The 23966-nt window shown below is 37.5% G+C and overlaps 1 protein-coding gene across 5 annotated transcripts in view; it reads left to right on the top strand.

Annotated features, from left to right (window-relative positions):
- The window catches only part of Ahi1 (Abelson helper integration site 1), a 142765-nt gene that overhangs the window by 72968 nt on the left and 45831 nt on the right, over window positions 1-23966 (top strand). For all 5 annotated transcript variants that reach the window (XR_009055621.1, XM_057751696.1, XM_057751715.1 and 2 more), the window contains 2 exons: window positions 301-421; window positions 23891-23952. Coding sequence is in view for 4 of the 5 variants with exons in the window: in XM_057751696.1 (XP_057607679.1) it covers window positions 301-421; window positions 23891-23952 (183 nt within the window). In the remaining variant the exon portion in view is untranslated. The remainder of the gene's footprint in view (window positions 1-300; window positions 422-23890; window positions 23953-23966) is intronic.

Consider the following 23966-nt stretch of genomic DNA (forward strand, 5'->3'; position numbering starts at 1 on the left):
CAATCAAGGAGTTGCTTTTATATTTGTATTTCTTTGAAACTTAACCTTCCTGTATTATTGCATAGTGTCAATTCCAAAATAAGTAGATTAGAAAGGTAAATTATTTTGAGCCATCATCTTCCCTCATTAATAAAACTTGTCCTGTCTCCCAACTGTAAAAACCAACCATCCAAGTTACTAGCATTCCCCTCCATCTGTTGCGTGTCCTGTTTTGGATACTAAGCAAATCTTTCTCATCTAGTTTTTGCATTGTAACCCAGGAAATGTAAGGTGCTTTCTGATTTCTCTTTCCTATTACAGGTCAACAAAAATCTCTCAATGACTTCACCACCACCAGGCCCTACAAAGAAACAGAGGGTGAAACAGTCGTTTGTGCTAACCACTGATGAGATTATTCATCAGTTTGGATTCCCTCAGACCGGTGAGCAGCTTTCCTGCTTTGCATATTTGTTTAAATGTTCGATGCTATTTTTTAATGAATGTACTTATTTCTACTCAGAAATAACACTTGTGCAATCTAAATAGTCAATTCTCACACTTGACAAAAGAGATGCTCTCCTAGGATCTCTCTCTCTCTCTCGCTCGCTCTCTCTCTTGTTTTATTTCATAAAGAAATAATTTTATTTCCTAAAGTAGAAATGATTGTAAAGTTCAGAATTGGTAATGTTAACATTAATTACCTTGAGCATATATACTGTTAAGGAGATCATTTCAAACAATATTTAGACATATACAATATTAAATCTGATTGAGTTTTTCAGTTGAATAAAAGAACTGACTTATAATTTTATTTTTAACTGTTTGTAAATTACAATATTCTTCCTATTACCAAATTATTTAATCAAGAACTTAAAAATCACAAAATACTTATCTGTGATGAAGAGACTAAAAATTTTAAAGTTGAATAGTTGAACTTAACTTACCCAGAAATTTGGGAACCATATCACCTTTCTTCTGTGAAAACATTTGGAATTTATCATTATAGAAGTTATGTTAATCTCTATATAAATTATATACTTTAATGAGGAAATGCTTAGATTTAGAAATCTTTTTTCTCAATTTTTTATTGTTTTTATTATATTTATATTATATATTTAGAAATTTTACATATAATCCTTGTTGTAACTATTATTACACCTGTCTTAGAATTTTTATTACAAAACTGAAAATGGTATTAGTGAGGTAACTCTTAAGTTGAGGTGACAAAAAAACATTTTGTAAGTATAAATAACTATATAAATATGACATCTACATCATAAACATGCTTGTGAGCCAAGTTTTAAAAATACTTAAAATCCTAATTTTAAAGGATTATAATAACTAAGTTGTCTCACATCTTAGGAGTTTAATTTCTAATGTTCCAGATGTTCACCAGAATTTATAACAGTAATACATATCACTGTTATATATTATGGAAAGTATACCATGTAGTGTATCCATCACACATTTATTCCATATACTGCACAGGAATATTTGACTTGAGTTAGAGGTTATCCTTTTAATGACTAGAAAGGAAGGGACCTCTCTTGTCCATCAGTTCTTACCGTTTTTCTGCCGAGTCAGTGTTTTGTTTTTTGTTTTGTTTTGTTTTGTTTTTCTGGGAAGAAACTTGGTCTCAAAGGCGTAGATGTTGAGTATCTGGATGCGTTACTGTATTATCTTAAATCAGTTTGAAGATTTTATGCCTGCCAACCAATAAGGTATAGATAGCATGAACACGTTCCTGTTCTGTGGAGGGAAAGAAAAGAAAGGACAGATGGGAAGGCTCCAGCAGCAGGAAGAGTGATTGTCACAGAAACAGATAATATAAACATTTAGAATGGAGAAACAGCTGGATCAGACAAAGGGGCTCGTGCAAACTTCAGGAGCTTAGGTGGGAGTCGTTCCATTTGCCTTAGACTTTCATAGCAGTGGGTTCTGTGAGTTTGCATATTTGTACCATGAATGTCTATTCAGAGATGGACTATCTCAGAGGCATTTCCAGTGAGCTGTAGGATACAGGTAACGTGGCTACTCCTGACTTTGTTTTGGTCACTAATATGCTTGACCTCATTTCAAGTCATAACCTTCCTAGAAAGTTTATATATATTATATATAAGATGAAATATATGATCAGTAGTAAAATGACTACTAGCTGGGCATTCCAGTTCTTGGGAGGCAATGGATCTCTTGAGTTGAAGGCTAGTCTGGACTACCAGGTGAGTTCCAGGACATTCAGGGCTACACACAGAGAAACCTTGTCTCAAAAAACAAACAAACAAGTTAGTCTTTGTGGAAGAAATCGTCACTCATAGACAGATGGACTGGTGTTCAGCCCTAGCCCCAGTTGTAATTGACTATAGAGTTTTAAGCAATGTCTTCAGTTTTCTCAACCCTGCAGACAATTGAGGCATTTGGTTTCTATCAGAAAATTCTGTAATTCTAGAGTATGTCTAGCAGGAGATTGGGAGAGGAATTGTAGTGAATAGGTTCAAAATACATTGTAATTCATTCTTAAAGAATTGATAAAAATATTTTAGAAAAAAATTTACTACTTGTCTATTGTTCAAATAAGTTTTAAATGTGGCTAAATAAGTGTTCTTAATTATATAAATATGTTAGGATATGAAATATAGAAACACCAAAACAAATAATGTGCATATAATATATATAAATAGAAATCTTAGAGATTGGAGAGGTGACTTGGTGCATAAGAATGAATATTTGTTTTGCAAAGAACCTGAGTTCAATTTCCTCTGACAAGCAGCCTGGAACTCCACTGCCAGGGCTCCAAAGCCCCCTTCTGGACTCCACAGGTCCCTGTACTCAAAGGAGCTCATACCCATATATACAAATATATGGTCACACATGACTCAAAATAAAAAAAAAATCTTGAAATCTATTTATATATATGCATATTATACACACACACAGTGGGATAGAAACCTTCACTGAAAGCCCAGATGAAATGTGCAGGCCCTACAGTGCTTAGTACAGGAGCTGTAATGGATGCCCACTAGCACTAATGGAAACGGACTTTGCACCGTAGACTATGTAGAAAAGTGTTTGTGTGCTAGAGTTCATACTCTGAAGTGAGTTTATGTTAACCTTATTTATTCAAAGCAAGTTCTAGGAAAATGGACCTACTAGAAAAGTAACCATTTCTTTCTTAAACGGCTTAATAATCCTCAAACTTTATAAAACACTTTGTTCTGAAATCGTTGTGAATGGTTCTTTGTTGTAGCCTTTCAAAGATACGTAGTATTACAGCCCCTGCTTTCAAGAAACAGATGCTGTGCTTGGGGAGGTAACTGAGTTTGTAGTGAATTAAGCTCGTTTGGTGAATTCTGAAAATGCAGGTTTAAAAACAGTGTTGCTGGAAAGCAGTAGCCCAGAGCAGTTACGAGGCTCTTGGACTGCACATCCAGGCCGACCTCTGCTGCCTGACCTCCAGCCCTACTGCTGACGTCACGTCTTCAGGGTGCAGCACTCTGCCCCCTGCGCAGTTGCCTGTGGCAAAGACAGATTGTGGTTAAACTATACTAAACCAGGAATTCACTTTGAATTTTCTATAGAGAATAAGTTACCCAAGGCATGACTATAAAAAGTATATCACATGCTATGAGGTAAACTGTGTTTTAAAAACTTATGTGAGAGACAAGCTAAAGTGGGAAGGGGCTCCCATGAAATACCTACTTTAGGTATTGTTCATTGAGATAGTTCTCCAAACCCCTGATAATGAAATAAATAAGTCAACTTTCTTAAAATTTGAACTATATCTTTATTAAGGAATTTTTTAATGGAATTCTAATTCTTACATTTTAGGTGAAATTACAGGTTACAGCTCATGTAAATGCTTTATGATATAGTGAGCAAGTTATACCATATCTCAGAAGTGTTTTCAGAAATTGGAGAGCTCTCAAAGTTGTAAGCTAACAGCATACCTGAATGTTCTAGAACAAAAAGAAGAAATAATACCCAAAAGAAGATTACAAGAAATACTCAAACTCAGGGATGAAATCAATAAAATAGACACAACAATATCAAAAACAATATAAATAATCGATAAAATAATTAGTTCTTTGAGAAAATCATTAAGATTGAGAAACCCTTAGCCAACTTAACTAAAAGACGAAGGGAGGTGGTCCAGACTAATAGAATTAGAGATGAAAGGGGAACATAACAACAGACACTGATGAAATCCAGGGAATCATAAGGACATACTTCTAAAACCTATATGCCACTAAATTGGAAAATCAAAATTGCTTCCATACATTTTTAATATGATAAAGAAATACCAACGAATAGCATTTTGTCTTTACAGAATCATTTAAAATGTTATGTGTATCTTCATTTGCTCCACAACACAATTCTATAGAAGTTAAGCATGAATCATACTGAGTAAAATCATTTAAATCTTCCAAGAGCTTGAACCTATCATTTGGTGAACTTACAGTGAATCTGAGAAGCAGGGGGACTGGCTTGCCGTGAGTCATGCAGCTGGTAGCAGCTCCATCTAACTCAGTGCTTCATTCTCACCATTCGGGCTGCCAGTCCCTAAGGAGGGCACGAGTTCTGGAGGGCAAGGAGTCTCCTTGTTCAAGGGCCTCAGGGAGGCTGTGCCTCTATGTGCTTCTAGCTACTTCTTCAAAGTAGCAGATAGTTATAGTTACTTTGCCAGGTTTTCCAGAAAAATAAGAACTTAGATAGTACTTTTTGGGAAAGTATGGTTTTTGAGACTGAGGTGATATCTTAATTCTCAATTATTAATAAATTCACATTTCCTTTGGCCTTTAAATAGAATTGTGCTTGCCACTTATTAGAGTTTTTGTGGTTTTTTTTTGTTTTGTTTTGTTTTTTGTTTTTTTTGTTTTTTGTTTTTTTTTGAAGCCTGGATTCTAGTGTAATGTGGCATTTGATCTCTAGTGAAATAAAGAGGTTCTCTGGAGAGACATTTTATTCTGTGTTGTTTTGCCTAAATCTAAGTCCCATTCAACCACCTTGGTAAGTCTTTACTGTTGAGCTAGATTTTAAAATATGACACTGGGCATGGGAGTACATACATGGTGTCCCACTCACTCAGAAGTCTGAGGCAGGAAGAAGACCCGAGCCTACAACTTCAAGACAAACCTGGACCACAGAGCAAGATCCTAAGTGTGGATGAGTTAATAATATGCCCAATCACTGTTACTAATAATAATTAGTTAATAATATATTCAATCACTGCTAAGAATAGATGGGGAGAAAATATGAAAAAATTTAGTTGCTGGCAGTGCAGTGTTTGTATCATCTCTACAAGTTATTGTTCAAAGAGACTATGTATTCAGTGTATTTTTCATATCATTTCTCTAAATTAAATCTAATTCAGATTAAATAGATAAGTCAAGCAAGATAAAGTAACTTCATTTAATCTTCATATCTTTTTAATTATAAACTTGGGTTTGGATTACATCTAACCTGGAAACATGATGATTCTTGCATTTCAAAGGAAAAATACATTTTGGCAAAAAAATAGGAGCTAGAATGACTCAATAAACACAGCTGATGTTAAGGGGGTTTCCATTTTAAAGAAAGTAAATTAAGCTTCAAAGAGTGTTCTCAGCCCATCAGAGCTGGCAGAGCTCTGTCGGTGTTACCTAATGAACTTCAGACTGCCCGCTGAAAACCACTGTCTATTGAATTCTGATTTCAAACTTTTCAAAATTCCAGAATTTCAATTCAGTGGTGAGATAAATGGAAAGAATTAATTAATTCTCATAGATTAAAGATAATCCACAGAATTAACTGATTTTTCTATAAGCAGGTATCTTTAACTGTACTTGATATTATTAAAAAGAAGCAGAGTGCTTTTTAATGTGTAGTTTTTTGAAAGAAAGGCTTTATTTTTTTAAAAAAAATCACTTTTTAGAATATAGCATATACATCCCTCTCCAGCTAGACGCACCTACATCTCCTACTTCAGAGTATTGCTAGGGCCATAAAAATATTTTTGACTTTGAAATACACAAAAAGGTTAGCGATTAAAAAACATGAGGTTATCCAAGGTTTTCCCGTCCTCATTTTGAAATCGTGTAATTTGCATTCCAGCTAAAGTAGCAGAGGAAATCTTATTTAAGACTTGGCCTAATAAACTGTTCTGACGTTGTTGCTCAGCAAGTCACCTAACTATTTTACCCTCTTCTAAAGAGCGCGTTCAGATGGCCAAACAGTGTGCTGGTGCTGACTGGTGAGAGTAAGAACTTAAGAAGCTGGAAGGAGCCATAGTGGACAGTGCGTGGCCAGCGTGCTTCAGGTTCTGAGTTTGATTCCCCACACCTTAAAATCAATTTTTTTAAGACCTTGCCTTCAAAGAATCAGCAGGTTTTGTCGTTACTGTTGTTGTCAGAAACAGACAAGAAAGCAAATGAGTGTAGTTCAGTAAACACCTAAGTCGGACTTAAGGCCCAGGTCAAGGCAAGAGAGAACTGAAATATTCAGTGATTGCTGAACTGAGTGTTTTAAGAGTTAGTACGTATTAAAGAGAGAGGAGCCCTTTTTTCATGATTTTTTTTTATTGAAAAAAAATTTCCGCCTCCTCCCAGCCTCCCATTTCCCTTCCCCTCCTCCCACTCCTGTCCCCCTCCCCCCACTTCTCTCCCCCTCCCTCTGCAGTCCGAAGAGCAGTCAGGGTTCCCTTGCCCTGTGGAAAGTCCAAGGTCCTCCCCCCTCCATCCAGGTCTAGGAAGGTGAGCATCCAAACTGAGAGAGAGGAGCTTTAAAGCTGATGAGTGGAGAGAATCTGTAACGATTTCCATGTATGAAGTGGACGCTGTCATGCCTCAATTTCCTGCTTTTTCATGAAGAATTTCGAGATCTAACATGAAAACATGCAGTGTGAAATCACTTGTAAAATGTCTGAGCAACCCAATGTAGAGGATACTACTTTAATTTTCTAGCATTCATCCAACAATAGTAGCTTATTCTGTAACTAGCATGATTTTTTTTAGCAGTTTCTTTCTTTTTTTTTTATTCTTTTTTAATTAAAATTTCCACCTGCTCCCCATTTCCCATTTCCCTCCCCTCCTCCCAAATATTGCCCCCTCCCCCCAGTCCCCTCCCCCTATCCCCACTCCTCTTCTCCTCCCACCACACCATTCCCCCTCCCTCTCGATACTGAAGAGCAGTTCAAATTCTCTGCCCTGCGGGAAGACCAAGGTCCTCCCACTTCTATCTATGTCCAGGAAGGTGAACGTCTAAACAGGCTATGCACCCACAAAGCCAGTTCATGTATTAGGATCGAAACCTAGTGCCATTGTCCTTGGCTTCTCATCAGCCTTCATTGTCTGCCATGTTCAGAGAGTCCAGTTTCAACCCATGCTTATTCAGTCCCAGACCAGCTGGCCTTGGTGGGCTCACAATAAATCAGTTCCACTGTCACAGTGGGTGGGTGCATCCCTCGTGGTCCTGGTTTCCTTGCTCATGTTCTCCCTCCTTCTGCTCCTCATTTGGACCTTAAGAGCTCAGACCGTTGCTCCAAACTGAGACTCTGTCTCTACCTCGATCCATCGCCAGATGAAGGTTCTAAGGTGATATGCAAGATATTCATCAGTATAGGATAGGGTCATTTCAGGTTCCCTCTCCTTAGTTGCCCAAGGTACCAGCTTTAAAAAAGTAAAGCCAGGATGAATATGTAATGATATAAATTCTGAAGCCATCCCTTGAATCTACCAGAGGTCAAGACTTCCTTCCAAAGCTAATGTTCATGCCATTCTTTACCCCTCCAATCACCAGTCAACCCCAACGTCTGAGGATGGGACACATTTCTTATTTGAATTTTTCTAATCACTGGGCAGATCTTAATTGCTTGGACTTGTCCTCTGACGCACCATTATTTATATTCCCTTCTTCAAAACAGAGAGTTCATTTATTAGAGTTTGTCTTTGTATTTGGAACCTGTGCACCTTGTGTTTGACATCTGCATTAAAGGTGTGGGTTACTATTTCACTCCCCAGAAGAGCATTGCTCTTAAGTATCCAGTGATTGGTATTAATCTACTATTATTAATTTAGCCTCCATTTATAATAGTGATTGATGTTATTATAATTGGATTGTTTCCAACACTGTTGATAGTTTAAAATATATGCTACATGTAATTTCTTATTTTTAAACACAGTATTATCAACATTCATGGATGATTGCCATGCCCGGGGATATGCATTTATCACGACTATCCCATGGAGTATTAAATTCCTCCTAATTTAGTAGGGAGAATATGAATTCAAACTTTTCTCACTTAAGTCAGAAGATTCAAATGAGCTTGTATCTGCCCGCTATTTCCTAGACATTTATGTTCTGAAAAAATCACTTTTATTAAATTTTTATAGAGTCCATATGGTTTAAGCCTTACAACTTTCAGCTTTGCCCCATCTGTTCAAAATAAGAAACTCACTCAACTCTTACTTCTTAGTCACTTCATTGTGTGCTGCTATGTTTTTTGTTTGTTTGGATTTTCTCTTCAGGAGCCTTCATATTGCAGTATTGCAGTATTTGCACAGTTGGTATACTAATTGCCAGTGGAAAATAAAAGCATGCAACTGGAAATTTTAAGCTGTAGGAAAACTTTAAATAAGGTCTAATTTACTACTGAATATAAAAACTATGTAACCCTAACAACCAAAGTGTGAATTCATATCTTAATGATACTCTTGATATTCACTTTTTCTAAAGCTTTCCAGTTGGTGTGTTAAATATTTCATTTTCTCCATTTTCATTCTGAAGATTTGTGAAGTTATCTGTCTGTAACATTTTTTATAGAAAGTTCAAATATAAAATTGTAAGGATTAGGAAAAGTTGAACAGTGTGTGACTGAAATAAATATAAAATATAATCTGACAGAAAATGTTTATTCTTACAAATGTGTAGCAAGATATATATGCTAATTGGTTTCTATGGATGCAGCAGAATGTCGTGTTGCCTTGAGTGTACAGTCCTCAGAGAAATGTCTGCGATTTCCGAAGTGGTCTCATGGCTGAGACCACAGTGCCATTTTTCCTGGTGAAGGCAGGACTCACCTTTGACACCTCCCTCCTTTCTGTCATTGGTCTCCCCCAGAGTTCTCTAGTTTCCTTGTTTTAACTCTCTCAATTGATAGGCTGCCCCCTCATCTGTCTGGGATGACTTCGCCAGTAGTCACGTGTTATGGGTCATTACATCTGCCTAAGTCTTTCAAAGTTCTGGCATGTGTGTTCTATGTTTTACTTCATGCCAATGGCTTTTTGTTATTTGTTGGTCATATCTTCAGATGGAGGAGCAGTTAGAAATATGGCTTATCTCTTCAACTGTGTGAAGAACTGTAATCTCCCTGGTTTGTTTTTATATTTGTGGCTAGGACAAATAATGCACAATGTATAGTTCAGATAAATAGGAAAAGAATGTCAGAATAATTACAAAAATGGGAACCCCTGGGACAGGGTCTTTAGAAGCCTTCACTCCTGCCAGTGTTCTTCTGGAGACTGATTCTTCTTCTCCCTGACTGTGGTTAATGCTGGACAACTCCTCCCCATTCCCCCATCCTTCCCCCCACCCCCATTATTTAGGGCTGGCAGCCTATTTGCCTTAAAAACGTTTTACCTTTGAGTCTTTGCTATTCTCAGGTTTCCTTGAGTTCAACTTCCGCCAGATGTGCTGGCTCCATGTTCACAGGTTTTATGATAGCCAGGATGGCGTTCATACCAACTGCAGCACCTACCCCATGGAAAGTTTCTAGGAAAGGTTTCTAGTCATTTCCATTGTTCAGGGTTTGAACTTTCTATCTGTTCTTTTCAAGTTCTGCAGTGGCCCTGGTGCTGCTAGTCCGGGTGGACAGTTCTGCTCCCTTATCTTACTTGACCCATCATCAGCTTCTGATACATTTGGTGACTTCTTGGTGCATGGTTTCCGGTCACCACACTCTTGGTTTTTCTCTTATCTTGTAAGTCCCTCCCCTTTACTTTCTTCTGCTGGATGCTTCCTGGTTCCTGACATTTCTCAACAGACTACTCCTCCACAGTTCAGTTCTTTTTTGTTCCAGTGCGGTCACGTGTCTCACACCAGTGCTGCTCACAACCATTCTAGGAGTCTACAATTTTTAAATAATATTTAATATTATTTTTATTTACTAATTTACTTAGAGTGGGCATTTCTATAACCAAGTAAGCATGTTCCTCATGCTTCCTTCCTTAACAAGGGATAAAATAAAATATAATCTATGACTTAAAAATAATTCTTATTTCATTTGTAAGTTGCTCTGACTCAAGGTAATTCTTAATTAGAGCTCTAACAAAATAAACTTGGGTTTTTAAAGCATCTTAAGATGTCTGTGCTACAAGCTCTGGTAAGAAAAGAGCTGTCTATGTTAAGTACTCAGTTACTCTTCCTCAGGCTGCCGTCCACCTAAGGTCTGAACTGAGAGTCCCAAGGCTTCCCTGAAAGAACTTAAGTGTGTGCTTTTGCATTTGTGGTTTACTCAGTTTGGGTTGAGTAGTGAGTATCTATGATATCATAAAACTTACTGGTAATGTGTTCTGGAAATGAATATCCATCACGTACTGAAAGTAATCAACTAACAGTGGAAATCAGGTCCAGGAGCCTGACCTTCTGGTAAGGCTAGAGACCAAAATCAAGGCAATGTTGATTTGTATTTTCCAGAATTTTAAGTATATATTGTCAGGAAGCTGTTTCCCTGAATGAGAAAAAAAATGAATGAAATGTAAAGAATGGTTCTTTGTGTTGTTCTTAGTCAGCACCTTGCCTGCCAGGCTGCGAGCCAGGATGATGAGAAATACGGAAACTGACAAATGACTGCGCAGCGTGACTGGTCAGTGCTTTAGAATAGTGGGAGGGTTTGCCTTACAAACGTCTAAGAAGGAGACTGTGTACTCTTTGCAATGTAATTTTCTCTTAGAAAAATGTGCATAGCATATTTTCATAACTAGTGAATTTAAAAATGACTTTTGCACAATTCTTAACCCTTTTCAAAGTAGAATTAGAAACACTTTATTTTTGGCAGAAATCTTCTAATAAAAGTTCTTTGTCCAAAACCACAGAGAAACCCTGTCTCGAAAAACCAAAAAAAAAAAAAAAAAAAAAGTTCTTTGGCTTTAAAAATGAATACTTATACTTAAAAAGTAGACCATGCAATTCATGAGGGCCTGCTCTGTGCAGGGCCTCAGCCCAGCACATGGTAAGGAGAACATGAAAGTGTGTCCTCATGCTCTCCCAGTCTGGGAGCCCAACAAGCAAAGAAGTCATAGCGCTGTGATGGCCATGAGTTTAACAGGAATAGACATACCACACTGTGGGGAAACAGGAGAGAATAAATGATTAAATGTATAACTTTATAAAATGCTCTTAGTTCCATGGTCACATTTAGAAATTTGTGCTGTGTATGCAATATAGAGCAGTATTGTGTGCTCAAGGGGTTTGCTAAATGGTAGTTCAGACCTGAGACTCTGAATTTTGTCACTGACCTTTGGCAGAGGTAGTGTTTCCCAAGTCCTGTGGGCTTTCAATGGCTGCCCTACTTTTAGAACTAGAGCTGCTGACGGTGCTGCAGCGTTCTGAGAGTGAGTAATGCGTTCGTGTTGTCACATGGAAGGGAGATACGTCAGTGCACTTGTAGGTGTGTGTGCTTGTTCTGTGTATTTGCCCTTCCTTTGACTGTGAGAAAAATAGGAAGGGATTGGGCTTCTCATTTTTGCTGTTTAATCTCTGAGCTTCTTTTGGTTTTTTGTTTTGTTTTGTTTTGTTTATTTTTATTTTTTATTTATTTATTTAGTTAGTTTTTGAGACAGGCTTTTTCTGTATAGCTTTGGAACCCTTTCCTGGAACTAGCTCTTGTAGACCAAGCTGGCCTAAAAGTCACAGAGATCTGCCTGTCTCTGTCTCCTAAGTGCTGGGATTAAAGGCGTGTGCCACTGCTTTTGGTAGTGACATTATGAAGATATTATCTTAGTCTTTTAATCTGTATATTGAAGTAAGTATTTAAAGAGTTGAAAGTACAACAATTTAAAAAGCTAATGACAAAGGCAGTTATAACAATTATAAATGAGCTTTTTATTGAAAATAATTTTTTTCAAATGTATATTTTGATCACAGTTTCCATACCCTTTTCATCCCCCCATCCAACTCCATGTCTTCTTTTTCTCTTTCTTTATATAAAAAAAATCAATTAAAAAGAAAAAAGAATAAAACAAAGCAACAGACCGACAGAGAAAAAAATACAAGACACACATACATAAGCACACACACAAAACCCATAAAAAATGTTACATCAGAACTACAACAGATAAGCAAAAGACAAATAAATAAAAAACATTCCCAAAATAAACATTATAAAACATCTCCAAAAATATTATTAAGCTCATTTTGTGTTGGCCATCTACTGTTGGGTAGGGGGCCTGCACTTAAGTGTGGTTTGTATAACCAGTGAGACTCCATTGGAGAAAATTAGTTTTTCTTAGCAAGCAATAATCAGTTGGAGATAGATTCTGCTTTAGGAATGGAGGCCTGTGTCCACTTCCCTCTCAGTAGAGTCTATCTGGCTTGGATCCGCCATGGTCTCTGAGTTCATATGTGCACAGTCATGTTGTGTCAGGAAGGCAGTGTTTCCTTGGTGTCCTCCATCCCCACTAGATCTACAGTCTTTCTTTCTCCTCTTCTGTATACTTTCCTGATCCCTGAATGGTTTGATGAAACAGCCCATTTAGAATTGAGTGTTCCAAGGTCTCTCTCTCTGCACACTGTCCAATTGTGGCTCTCTGTGTTAGTTCTCATCTACTGCTAGAGAAAACTTCTCTGATGTGGCTGAGTGAGACATTGATCTGATTCCCAGCCAGGAATCAGTGATCTTTTATAAGGAAAATGGATAGGATATTTTTAAATCTGACTTCTCTTTAATTAAAGGCATAGGAAATTTCTAAATCATGGTTATGCTTAAAACATAATTTTTCTTTAGAAATCAAATTTTATTATTGCCATTATTTGTAAATAGTGTAATTAGATTCCCATCTTCCAAAATTGTCACCATCTTATCAATCTAATAAACCATTTCTTCAGTTTGCTTGCTTTAACTTTGCTCTTAGTTTTAGTTGTTTTGTTTTAATTATAAAGATATTTTATTTTTATATATTCAAATCTGAAATGCAAAATCATATATTAAGTAAGGACCCAGTAGTGTTTCTGCCTGAGGCACTAGATCCATTGAAAGTCTAAATTTACAAATCTTTCATTGGTATTCTAGCTAATCTTATGTAGATAAATGTTGGGTATATCTTAGCCTTCTAGTGAAAAATACAATGAATACATAAATAAACATAGAAGAAATGACATGTAATGTAGAGAAAACGTATATGCTCTTATCATTTAAATGATGAAATTTTTCAGATAGTCAAATAAGGAGTAGAGATGGAGTTGGACTCAGTTTTCAGAGGCTGTGACACATTGTCCCCATTGGCTTCTGAGCCCATGACAAGCACAATAACATGGCAGGGAGTAGATGACCTAGCACAGCTGCTCACTTGATGATAGACAGAGAGCAGGAAGATCTTCAATCCTATTGTCTCCTTCCAGGGCACAGCACTAACAACCTTAGTTTTTCCAGTGATCAGGCTTCCAATACATGGTGTGTAGAGAAAATTTAAGATCCAAACCGTAGGAGGGATAGAATCACATGCAGTATAAGGACAATCACTTTATTAATTAATTTATTTTTAACTTTATCACTGTATGGGTTTGTGGGGGGTGGAGGAAGTCAGTCGAAAGCTTTGTCAGTTGCTTGTCCACTCACAGCTCTCAGAAGAGTTCCCAGCCTATGCCACTCTTGAAAGATCTGTTCCATTCTTTCTTAAATACTAATAAAATACTAAATTCACACCAGAGGTGTAGCATACACTTATAATCCCAGCAGTCAGGTCTCTCCTTCCACCTCTGTATGGGCTCCAGGGATTAAACTCAAGTCTAGGTTTGTGCATTAAGTGCCTTTACCCAGTAAGTTCTCACTGGCCTTATAGTTATTATTTAAATAGATTAGTCAAAGAACATTCCACTTAAAAAGCTGATATTTGAACAGAATTTGACAAAAGAAAGACAGTGTTATCTAGAAAATAGTGTCTCTCCAAGCAAGAACCAAGGCAAGAGTGTAGTGTGTGTGTGTGTGTGTGTGTGTGTGTGTGTGAGAGAGAGAGAGAGACAGAGAGAGAGAGAGAGAGAGAGAGACAGAGACAGAGACAGAGACAGAGACAGAGAGAGACAGAGAGATGCTGTATAACATGGGCTATTCTTGGGTCCAGCAATTCCTTGCCTCAAACTTCTGAGTGCTGGAATTATAAGTGTATGCTACACCTCTGGTGTGAATTTAGTATTTTATTAGTATTTGAGAAAGAATGGAACAGATCTTTTAAGAGTGGCATAGGCTGGGAACTCTTCTGAGAGCTGTGAGTGGACAAGCAACTGAGTTCACACGTCTCATAAATTCCTGTCAGTTTTTGAATATAAACAGCATGTCTCCAAAATCACGTTATTGATATATTGATTGTAATATGAATAATTTATCCCTAAAATAGAATTTATTAGCCGGGCGGTGGTGGTGCACGCCTTTAATCCCAGCACTTGGGAGGCAGAGGCAGGCGGATCTCTGTGAGTTCGAGACCAGCCTGGTCTACAAGAGCTAGTTCCAGGACAGGCTCCAAAACCACAGAGAAACCCTGTCTCAAAAAACCAATAATAATAATAATAATAATATAGAATTTATTTTGTTTTATTTTGTCTATATGAATGGTTTGCTTGGATGTACATGCCTGCCCACATGTGTGCCTAATACCTTCAAGAGACCAGAGGAGGGTGTTGAATTCCCTAGAGGTGGAGTTACAGATGCTTGTGAGCCATGGTGTGGGTGCCAAGAATCAGGTCCTCTGGAAGAGCAGCCAGTGTTCTCAACCACTGAGCCAACAAACATAGTTTTTATTAATTATAAAGCAGCAAAATCTAATGAGAGGGTTATAAATAATTCATCCCTCTGGTTTGGTAAAAATGCCTACTTTTCAATAAATATAACTTGAAATTTTTCGTTTTATTTTGTATTTTATATATGAGTGTTTTTCCTGAATGTGCACCATGTGTGTGCATTGCCCATGGAGGTCAGAAGGGGTCATTGAATCTTCTGGGATTAGAGTTACAGACAGTTTGTGGGTTCTGGAAATTAAACCTGTGTTGTCTGGAAGAGCAGTCAGGGATCTTAAACACTGAGCCATATCTCCAGCACCAAATATTACTTTTGAGCAAGTCAGTCAGTATATAAATATATATTATAACAACTATTTATTCATGCTTGCATAATTAACGTATTTGTCATTATAGGCATGTGATTGATAATCAGATGCTGAGACAAAAACTAAAATATTGCTATAAATTTGTGATATCTGTTTTTCTTTCTGGAAACTTCATACATCTAATGAAAAGAAGGATTTTAATATATAACCACAGTACCATTATCATACATGAAAAGTAGTACTGGCTTTGTAAAACTATCTAATAAATGCTCACATCAGGTATCCCTAATTATGTCAGAAATGCCTTAAGTAATCTCTGTATCTCCAGCTTCGAGTCAAGATTCATATTTTCATTAGTAGTTATGTTATTTTAGTATTAGCTATATTAGTTATATTAGTATCAATTTCAATTAACCTAGGCTGGGCTAATTGTCTTATAAAATATCAGTGTTTTAAATTTATTTCACTGAGTTTCATTCAAGCAGAGCCTGTGGCAATACTATGAGTGACAATCACTTTTGCACATCTTATCAAGTGTCATGTGTTGTCAGGATATCCCACTGGCGTTGCTAAGTCTAGTCTTTGATTAAGGAGGTGGACACCAGATCTCTCTCTGTTTCCGTTATTGTGCATTTGTTAGGGGATGTCAATGCCTTCTTCCCAATAGACTTTCTTAGTAGTTTCACCATCCATCCTCAATTAATTGTTCTAGTGAGAGAAGATACAAAATGCTGCTTTTTCAAAGTGATAATTCCCTCCTACTTTATTGGCTTGTTTTCTTCAGTGAAATATATTGATTCCTTTTTTTTTTTCTTGAGTTCATATGTGAAGCTGCCCAGGTGTATAAAGAAGTTCCTTGTAGTTACCCACCACCTCAGTTTCTATACTTTTTCATTTCCTCTCTTCCACAATGATCTTTGCACGTTGGTGTGTGTGTGTGTGTGTGTGTGTGTGTGTGTGTGTGTGATGTTCCTTATAGAGCAGAGCACAGTTAAAGTCCATGATCTCTGTGGCAGGGACCATGACAACGTGCAGGCATGGTACTGGAGCAGTAGTTGAGAGCTCACATAGTGAAACAACATTTGTAAAGCAGTGACAGAGACGAGAGACACCTGGAGTGGCATGAACTTTTGGAACCACAAGGAACCTCTAGTTCTTTCCAAACAATTCCACCAACTAGGAACCAAGTATCAAAACAAAAGAGCCAATGGGGTGGGGGGGCATTGTTATTTAAATCACCACAGCCAGAAACTGCAGCACTTAAACTCCATAATCTTCTCTGTTGATGGCTGAGAGGGCTTTGGTCCATGAGTCTAAAAGTAAGCCATTAGAAGTTGGTTTCATACTATGTCCATTTAGCTGCATATTCTTAGTAGGTTCTCTGCTAGAGTCATAGGTTCTCAGCCTGATAATGGTGCCAGGCATGAATTTATTCTCGTGAAGAGAAACAGATCCCATCAGAGTGGCCAGTTACCCCCATTGTGTTTGGCCACTATTGTACCAGTGGGCATGTCTTGCCAAGCCAGTCATTGTTGTAGCTCCCAGGCTTCACAGATGGCTGTGACTGATGATAACCTTTCTCCACTGGTAGCTGGCTTAGCAGCTTCCAGCACTACGAAAACTAGTCAGTAGGGAGGGAACACCCAGGTCAGTACCAGCTTGATTAGGCTAGATTCCGAGACACAAATATGTGGTATCTTCAGCAATTGTGTCTTACAGTAAAGTTCTGGGGGGTAACTAAGAGCAGTGTCAGTAGTCCGTGATGTTTGTGGGTCTGTAGGACCTTGCTGGACAAGAATTCCAAAAGAAGCAGCTGGTTTCTGGCTACCACCTTATTTCTTAGACTGCGATTTCTAGTAGGGGCACAGTGCCTTATTGTAGGTAACTCATTCTCTCTCTGTGTCTCTGTCTCTGTCTCTCTCTCTCTCTCTGTCTCTCTGTGTGTGTATGGTGGTGGTAGTAGTAGTAGGTGTCCATGTGTACTTTTTAAAAGTCTTTGGTGTTACAAGCCCCTTCCCATACTCCCTCCTCCACCCTTCGCTGCACTCCCAAACCCCAGTACAGCTCTTCCTATTCCGATAGTCTCTTTTAACCCTTTATCTATCCCCTTTTCATTGAAAGACCCTCCCTCATGGCTTCTTAATTTTCTGGCCTCTCTGGATGTTCGAAATGACACACACACACATATCCAAATATTAAAAGTTAACATCCAGCCAGGCGATGGTGGTGCACGCCTTTAATCCCAGCACTTGGGAGGCAGAGGCAGGTGGATCTCTGTGAGTTCGAGACCAGCCTGGTCTACAGAGCTAGTTCCAGGACAGGCTCCAAAGCCACAGAGAAACCCTGTCTCGAAAAACCAAAATAAATAAATAAATAAATAAATAAATAAATAAATAAATAAATAAATAAAAGTTAACATCCAGAGATGAGAGAAAACGTGATGCTTTTCTTTCTGTGGCACCTCCCTCAGAATGATTGTTTCAAGCTCCATCCATTTACTTGAAATTTTCATTTTTCTTAATAGCTAAGAGTATTCCATTGTACAGCTATATCACATGTTTAGGCTGTTTCAATTTCCTAACTATTGTGTCTAAAGCAGCACTGAACATGGATGAGTAGGTCTCTCTAGAGCTGGATATGGAGTACTTTGTGTACTCCATATACCCAAAAGTGGTATAACTGACTAATAAGTAGATCTATTTTTACATTTTTGAGAAACCCCTCACTGACTTCTATTATGAATTTATCAGTTTACACTCCCACCGGAGCAAAGAGGTACCCTCCTTTTTCCACGTCCATCACCCATGCCACCATTTGTTGCTCTTTTTTTCTTCCTCTTTTCTTCTTTTTAACCTTAGCCATTCTGACTTGTGTAAAATGAATTATCAAAGAAATTTTAATTTGCAACTCCTTATTACCTAAGGATGTTGGCCATTTTTAACTGTTCCTCAGTCATTTGTATTTCATTTTTTGAAAACTCTGTTTAGTTATGTGGCCCACTTTTAGCTTTGTTGTCTTCTTGTTTTGATGTTTTTTTCCCAGTTCTTTATATGTTCCAAATCCTAACCCTACTGCTAAAGATTTTTTTTCCCATTCTGTAATCTGCCTCTCTACTTGAATGATAGTATCTTTTTCCAAGTGGAAATTTTAATTTCAAGAGGTGTCATTTATTAATTGTTGGTTGTAATGCCTGAGCTATTAGGGTCCTGTTCAGAAAATTCTTTCTTGTGCCAATGAGTTCAAGCATATTTCCTCCTTTCTCCCTGTCAGAGTCAGGATGTCAGTCTTTTGAAGTTCCATATGAAATATTTTTTTAACTTATGTGAAGAATTGCATTGGAATTTTGATGAAGATTGCACTGAATCTGTAGTTGCTTTGGTAGAATGGCCATTTTCACAACATTAATTCTATCAGCCCATGAGCATGGACGTTTTTTCCATCTTCTGGTATCTTCTTCAGTTTCTCTCTTCAGTATCTTAAAATTTTCACTATGCAAATCTTTCACTTCTTTGGTTAAATTTATTCCAAGTTTTTGTTGTTGGGTTTTTGTTTGTTTTGAGGCTTTTGCGAATGGTGTTGTTTCCTTGATTTCTTTCTCAGTGTGTTTGTCATTTGTATCTATGAAGACTACTAAATTTTTTATGTTAATTTTGTCTTCTGATACGTTGCTGGATGAGTTTATCAACTATAGAAAGTTTAGGGTATTTTACATATTGAATCAGATCATATGCAAATAAGGAGACTTACACTGTTTTCCTTTTCTGTTTGCATCCCCTTATGTCTTTGACTCGTCTTACTTCTCCAGCTAAAACCTGGGGATTGTATTCAACAGGGTTGGAGAGAGTGTTGTACCTGTTCCTACGTCCTTTAATGTGAACCACTTCACCTTTGTTTCCTTGCTTGTGATGTCAAAGGTTCGCTTTGTATTTTTCCTGCCCCCGAGACCTATCATTTCCTTAACAGTTTTGATGCTATAAATAGATAATGGAATCCAGAAGCTGCATTCTAGGGCTCAGTGTATTTGTGATTGCTTGTGAGTCATCCCTCTTAGGCCCTATCACTCGATAAACATATCTAGAAATGGGTTTATAGTGATACTGCCTCAAGTTTAAATTCCTTTCATATTTGGGTTTTTATAACATGAACTTGTCATTTATCAAAAAGAAAGGATACAACCAGGCAGTAGTGGTGCCCCTTTAATCCCAGCACTAGGAGGCAGTGGAAGGTGAGTCTCCTAAATTGGACGCCAGCCTAGTTAGTCCTCCAGAGCTAGTTCCAGGACAGCCAGGACTACATGGAGAAACCCTATCTCAAATAAATAAATAAATAAACAAACAAACAAACAACAACAAAAGATTACAAATATTTTCTCCACTTTTCCATTTTACTTTGAAATATAAAAACCTTGTTTAAAAGAGGTTTCCCCATAGCTGAATTAGCAGCACAGTTTACCTGTTTCGTCTAAGATTGGGATGTCTTCATTTGTAGTGTTTAATTATCTGATGCATTTTGAATATATTATACTGGTATAGATTGATAGACAGAGATCATTTTTTTCAAATTGTCCATCTAGTAGTGCAGCACCACAAACCAAAAACAGTCTCTTCATTCTTGTATGCTAATATGCATTTGACTCTTTTTAAAAAAATATTCTAAATATTTCTGTTGGTCTGTATGTCAACTCAAATCAGAACTGCACTGTTTTAGTTAAGGAGGCTTCGTCACCCTTAAATATCCTTTATGCTTTTCTTATTTTGTTTTACTTCCGATTGGTTAATTTTTTTTTTAAAGAAATGAAACCGTTTTTTGGATAATGTCAGAGTAGACAGCTCCAAAGCAATACTAACTAACATAATAACAAAATAGAAATTCACAAAGCAGGATATAAAGTACAATATCTAAAACTAATACCTTTTACATATTCAAGAAAATTAGAAGACATGATGAAAGAGAATATCTCATTTACATGAACAGTGTCAAAGATGAAATTCTTGATAATGTGGGAAATGTACAAAACAGTATGATAAAAGTGTTAAAATATTTCTGAAATGAACAATTATCTTGAAGAAATGTTAAGACATTCTGTCCTTTGTGCCAGTGTAACACTGTATTGTCAGTTCTGCTCAAAATAATATGTGAGTTTAATAAGATTTTAGTTAAAATAGAGGATTCTTTCCCCAGAATCAGATAAACTGATCTAAAATTCACGTGGATCATGAAAGAATACCTAGAGAAATATTGAGGGCTAAGGGGACAAAGAGAAGCCAGAAGAAATGAACACAGATGAATACCAGTCCATCTCCATGAGGTGGCTGGGAGCAGAGCTCAGGGGGTGGCACTGTGAGGCTGCCTGGCACATGTGAAGTCCTAGCTGGATGTTCAGCCTGTGCGTGCATCTTCCTGCTATTTGTACATTTCAGAAGCGCTTGCTGTTTTAGTACCTTTGTTAAACTTAACAGGAGCTCCCTGCCTTCTACAACTTCTGTTGGAACATAATGATTTTTATTTCATTTCTCAAGGCAAGTTCATGTATGCTGTGAATATGTTTCATTACCATTGATTAATAAAGAAGCTTGTTTGGCCTATGGTAGGGCAGAATAAAACCAGGCAGGAACAGAGATATGTAGAGAGAGTAGGCAGAGCCAAAGAGACAACATGTAGATGCCGCTGGAACCTTAATGGTAGGCCACATCCTCGTGGTGATACACAGATTAATAGAAATGGATTAATTTAAGATGTAAGAGCTAACTAGAAATACGCAGTGTTGTAATTAATATAGAGTCTGTGTGATTATTCAGATCTGGGCTACCAGGAAACATAAGAGCTGTCTCTGCTTACAGCAAGTGCCATGACCATGTCAACTCTTCTAAAGGAAAGCATTTAACTAGGGCTGGCTTATAGTTTAGAAGCTTAGTGTATGGTCATCATAGCAGGAAACGCAGTGTGGAGGCAGACATGGTACTGGAGAAGGAACAGAGAGTTCTACTGCAGGTAGAGAATGACGGACTTGAGCTCCTGAAACTGTGAAGTTCAGCCCAGTGACACACTTCTTCCAAAAAGACCACACCTCCTCCAAGGCCACACCTCCTAATAATGCCACCCCCTCCTCTGTGTCTATGGGACCATGTTCATTCAAACCACAGCAAGTAATCAAAGCATAATTCATTATTCTCTACTTGCTGTGCCTTTCATGTGGCCTGATGGAAATCTGTTGGTGGAATTTTTTTCTCTCAGAAAAGGTCATTTTTTTTTTTTCCCTTCAATGGTTAGATGAGGCCCATTTACACAGTGGAGAGCAACTTACCTTATTCAGGTTCTTCTGGTTTAACTGTGACAACGATCCAATAGAATGCCTTCAGAGAAACACCTGGACTAATGTTTGACTCAGTGTCTGGATACCGTGGCTTAGGCAAATTGACATGTGAAGTTAACCAGCACAGTAAACCACTTATGTGTCTTCAGGTGTTGTGTGCCAATAAATGGAAAGCCAGAGTCAGATGTAGACTTTTAAATTAAGACCTGCTGGAAGAGGAAGCTGTTTCAGACATCTCTGTACTGGTTCCTTTTATATGTTCTTAACTTGAGCCTCAGCAAACATGTACTACTGTGTTTTCAAACTGTTATTTCTGCATGCTATTGAAACAAAGCAAAGATTATAATTTATGTAATCCATTTCTAAAATTGCTGTCTTTGGAGTCTGAGGGGATGGCTAAGTGGTTGGAGTGATTACCACACGAGCCCCGAGGACTGCAGTTCAAACCTCCAGTAGCAGTAAATGACATATGCACTTGGCATCCTGTCACTGATCTCACAGCCCGAGCAGTGGAGATCATAGAGCATGCTGGCTAGATTGGTCATTTGTGTCTGTGAGCTCTGGGTTTAAATAACCTAAAGATGTTACCAGAAACTTTCTATAGCAATCAAAGGAGGAATAAACCCAATGCCAACGTTTGGCCTATACACACACACAAGAACATAGTTTCTGACTCTTGAAATTGAAAACTGAAATCTGAAAGGTTTTTCTTTTTTTCCACTGCAATTGTTGTTCAAGCTTTTAAGAATGTAAATAAAGGAAATGTTTTGTTCTTATCCTTTTAAAATACTTTTTATTTCTAACTAAACAAGACAACTCTCACTTGAAAGCAAATGAGCCATTGCACACTCTTCTCATTGATTGAGCTAGGATAGAAGATATGGGGGACAATAGAAATTGCACAAATTGACAAGAACCAAAATTGTTTAAAATGTTTCCAATTTTTGTCTTTTTTTTTTTTTTTTTTTGACTCAAAGGTAAGATCAGTCTGTGAATGAATGTCTTTTCCTTGGGGTTATCTTCAAGACTTTACACTTAAGGAAAAACCCTGCCTCGTTTGCTCTACTTTATTTTTTCAGTCCAGAACAGTTCTGTTTTATTTTACTATTTCATCTTTTTCTCTGAGTACCAGATAGTCACTCAGTTAATATTAGTTGGTTGTACCGAGGTTCTAAAGTACTTCATAAGCTATTGGCAAACAATAGGCCCTGAAAATGTGGGAGGGGTTGTTTTTATATTGCTTGAAGGCTTGTTTTGTTTTCTGACTAGAATTTACTGAATGGTGCATGAAATTTCTTGTTTTCTTGTCTCTAGAGGGCTGTGACAGGCATCCTCAGCTTCTCAGTGCTGACACGCACCACCGTGCTCAGATGAAGCAAAGCTGCATTCTTAAATGTATTATGTTTCATTTTTAAAGATGGTATAGTTTTGTTTTGATCTCACTTTACTCATTTTACTTTAAGAAAAATCAGATAAGTATTTACAAAAGAGTGAAACTTAACATTTTGCTTAACCTGGGAATTTTGTGAATTGCTAATAGTAGACTTCGTAGTTCTCACCTCCAGCATTTGTGTGACAGCCATTAGCATTATTTGATCAAACCATTCTAATATATTGTTACAAACCCACATGTTTGCTACTGGACAGACACTAAAAAGTAAGTGAGACCCACATCTGTGTTCATTTTTAGCTTGTGCCTGACTTTGAACTAGTGTCTTACAGATCAGATGCAGGGTGTTTTGTATTTTACAGGATTCTTATGACAAAGAAATGCAATAAAGGACAATGGGAACAAAAAGATAAGTCCACATGTGACAAAAGGGTATTTCTCAAGATTAGCCCTTATTGTTGCCATTGTAAAGAGAGAGAAAGCAGAACTTTCTGACAGCCTATGGTGACTGAATAAATAACAGAATATATCACAGTAGGAAGTCATATCAAAGAGAAATTCAAATGGATTTATTTATTCTTTTGGGGAAATAAGGAAGCAGTGATTCTTTCACAGCTTTTATGGTGTTACATTATAAATCTAATGACCTCAAGTCAGAAATAGAACTTTCCCAGAAGAATTGCAGCCGAGACCAGATAATGGTAGAACTTTTGTGCTGAGAGCAGCATATGAATACATCATCAACAGTTGCTAGATGCCACCTGAGGGGGGAAAGTGGCTTAGCTGACCTCACCAACTGTTATTTGTGACAGTTTGGACGAATCCTGCCTTCTGAGAGGAACATTTCTTTCTTATGAACTCTATGATGTTTTCAAGGTAATGAGCATAATAACCAAATAACCAAAGGTTTCTTCCTTTCTGCAGCATTTATCAGCATAGAAAGAAGGCCTTGCATCCGTCAAGTACAAGTAGATGCACCACCAATGGTAAGGGACGCTCC

Source organism: Chionomys nivalis, chromosome 2, assembly GCF_950005125.1.
Source record: "Chionomys nivalis chromosome 2, mChiNiv1.1, whole genome shotgun sequence".
Taxonomy (NCBI): domain Eukaryota; kingdom Metazoa; phylum Chordata; class Mammalia; order Rodentia; family Cricetidae; genus Chionomys; species Chionomys nivalis.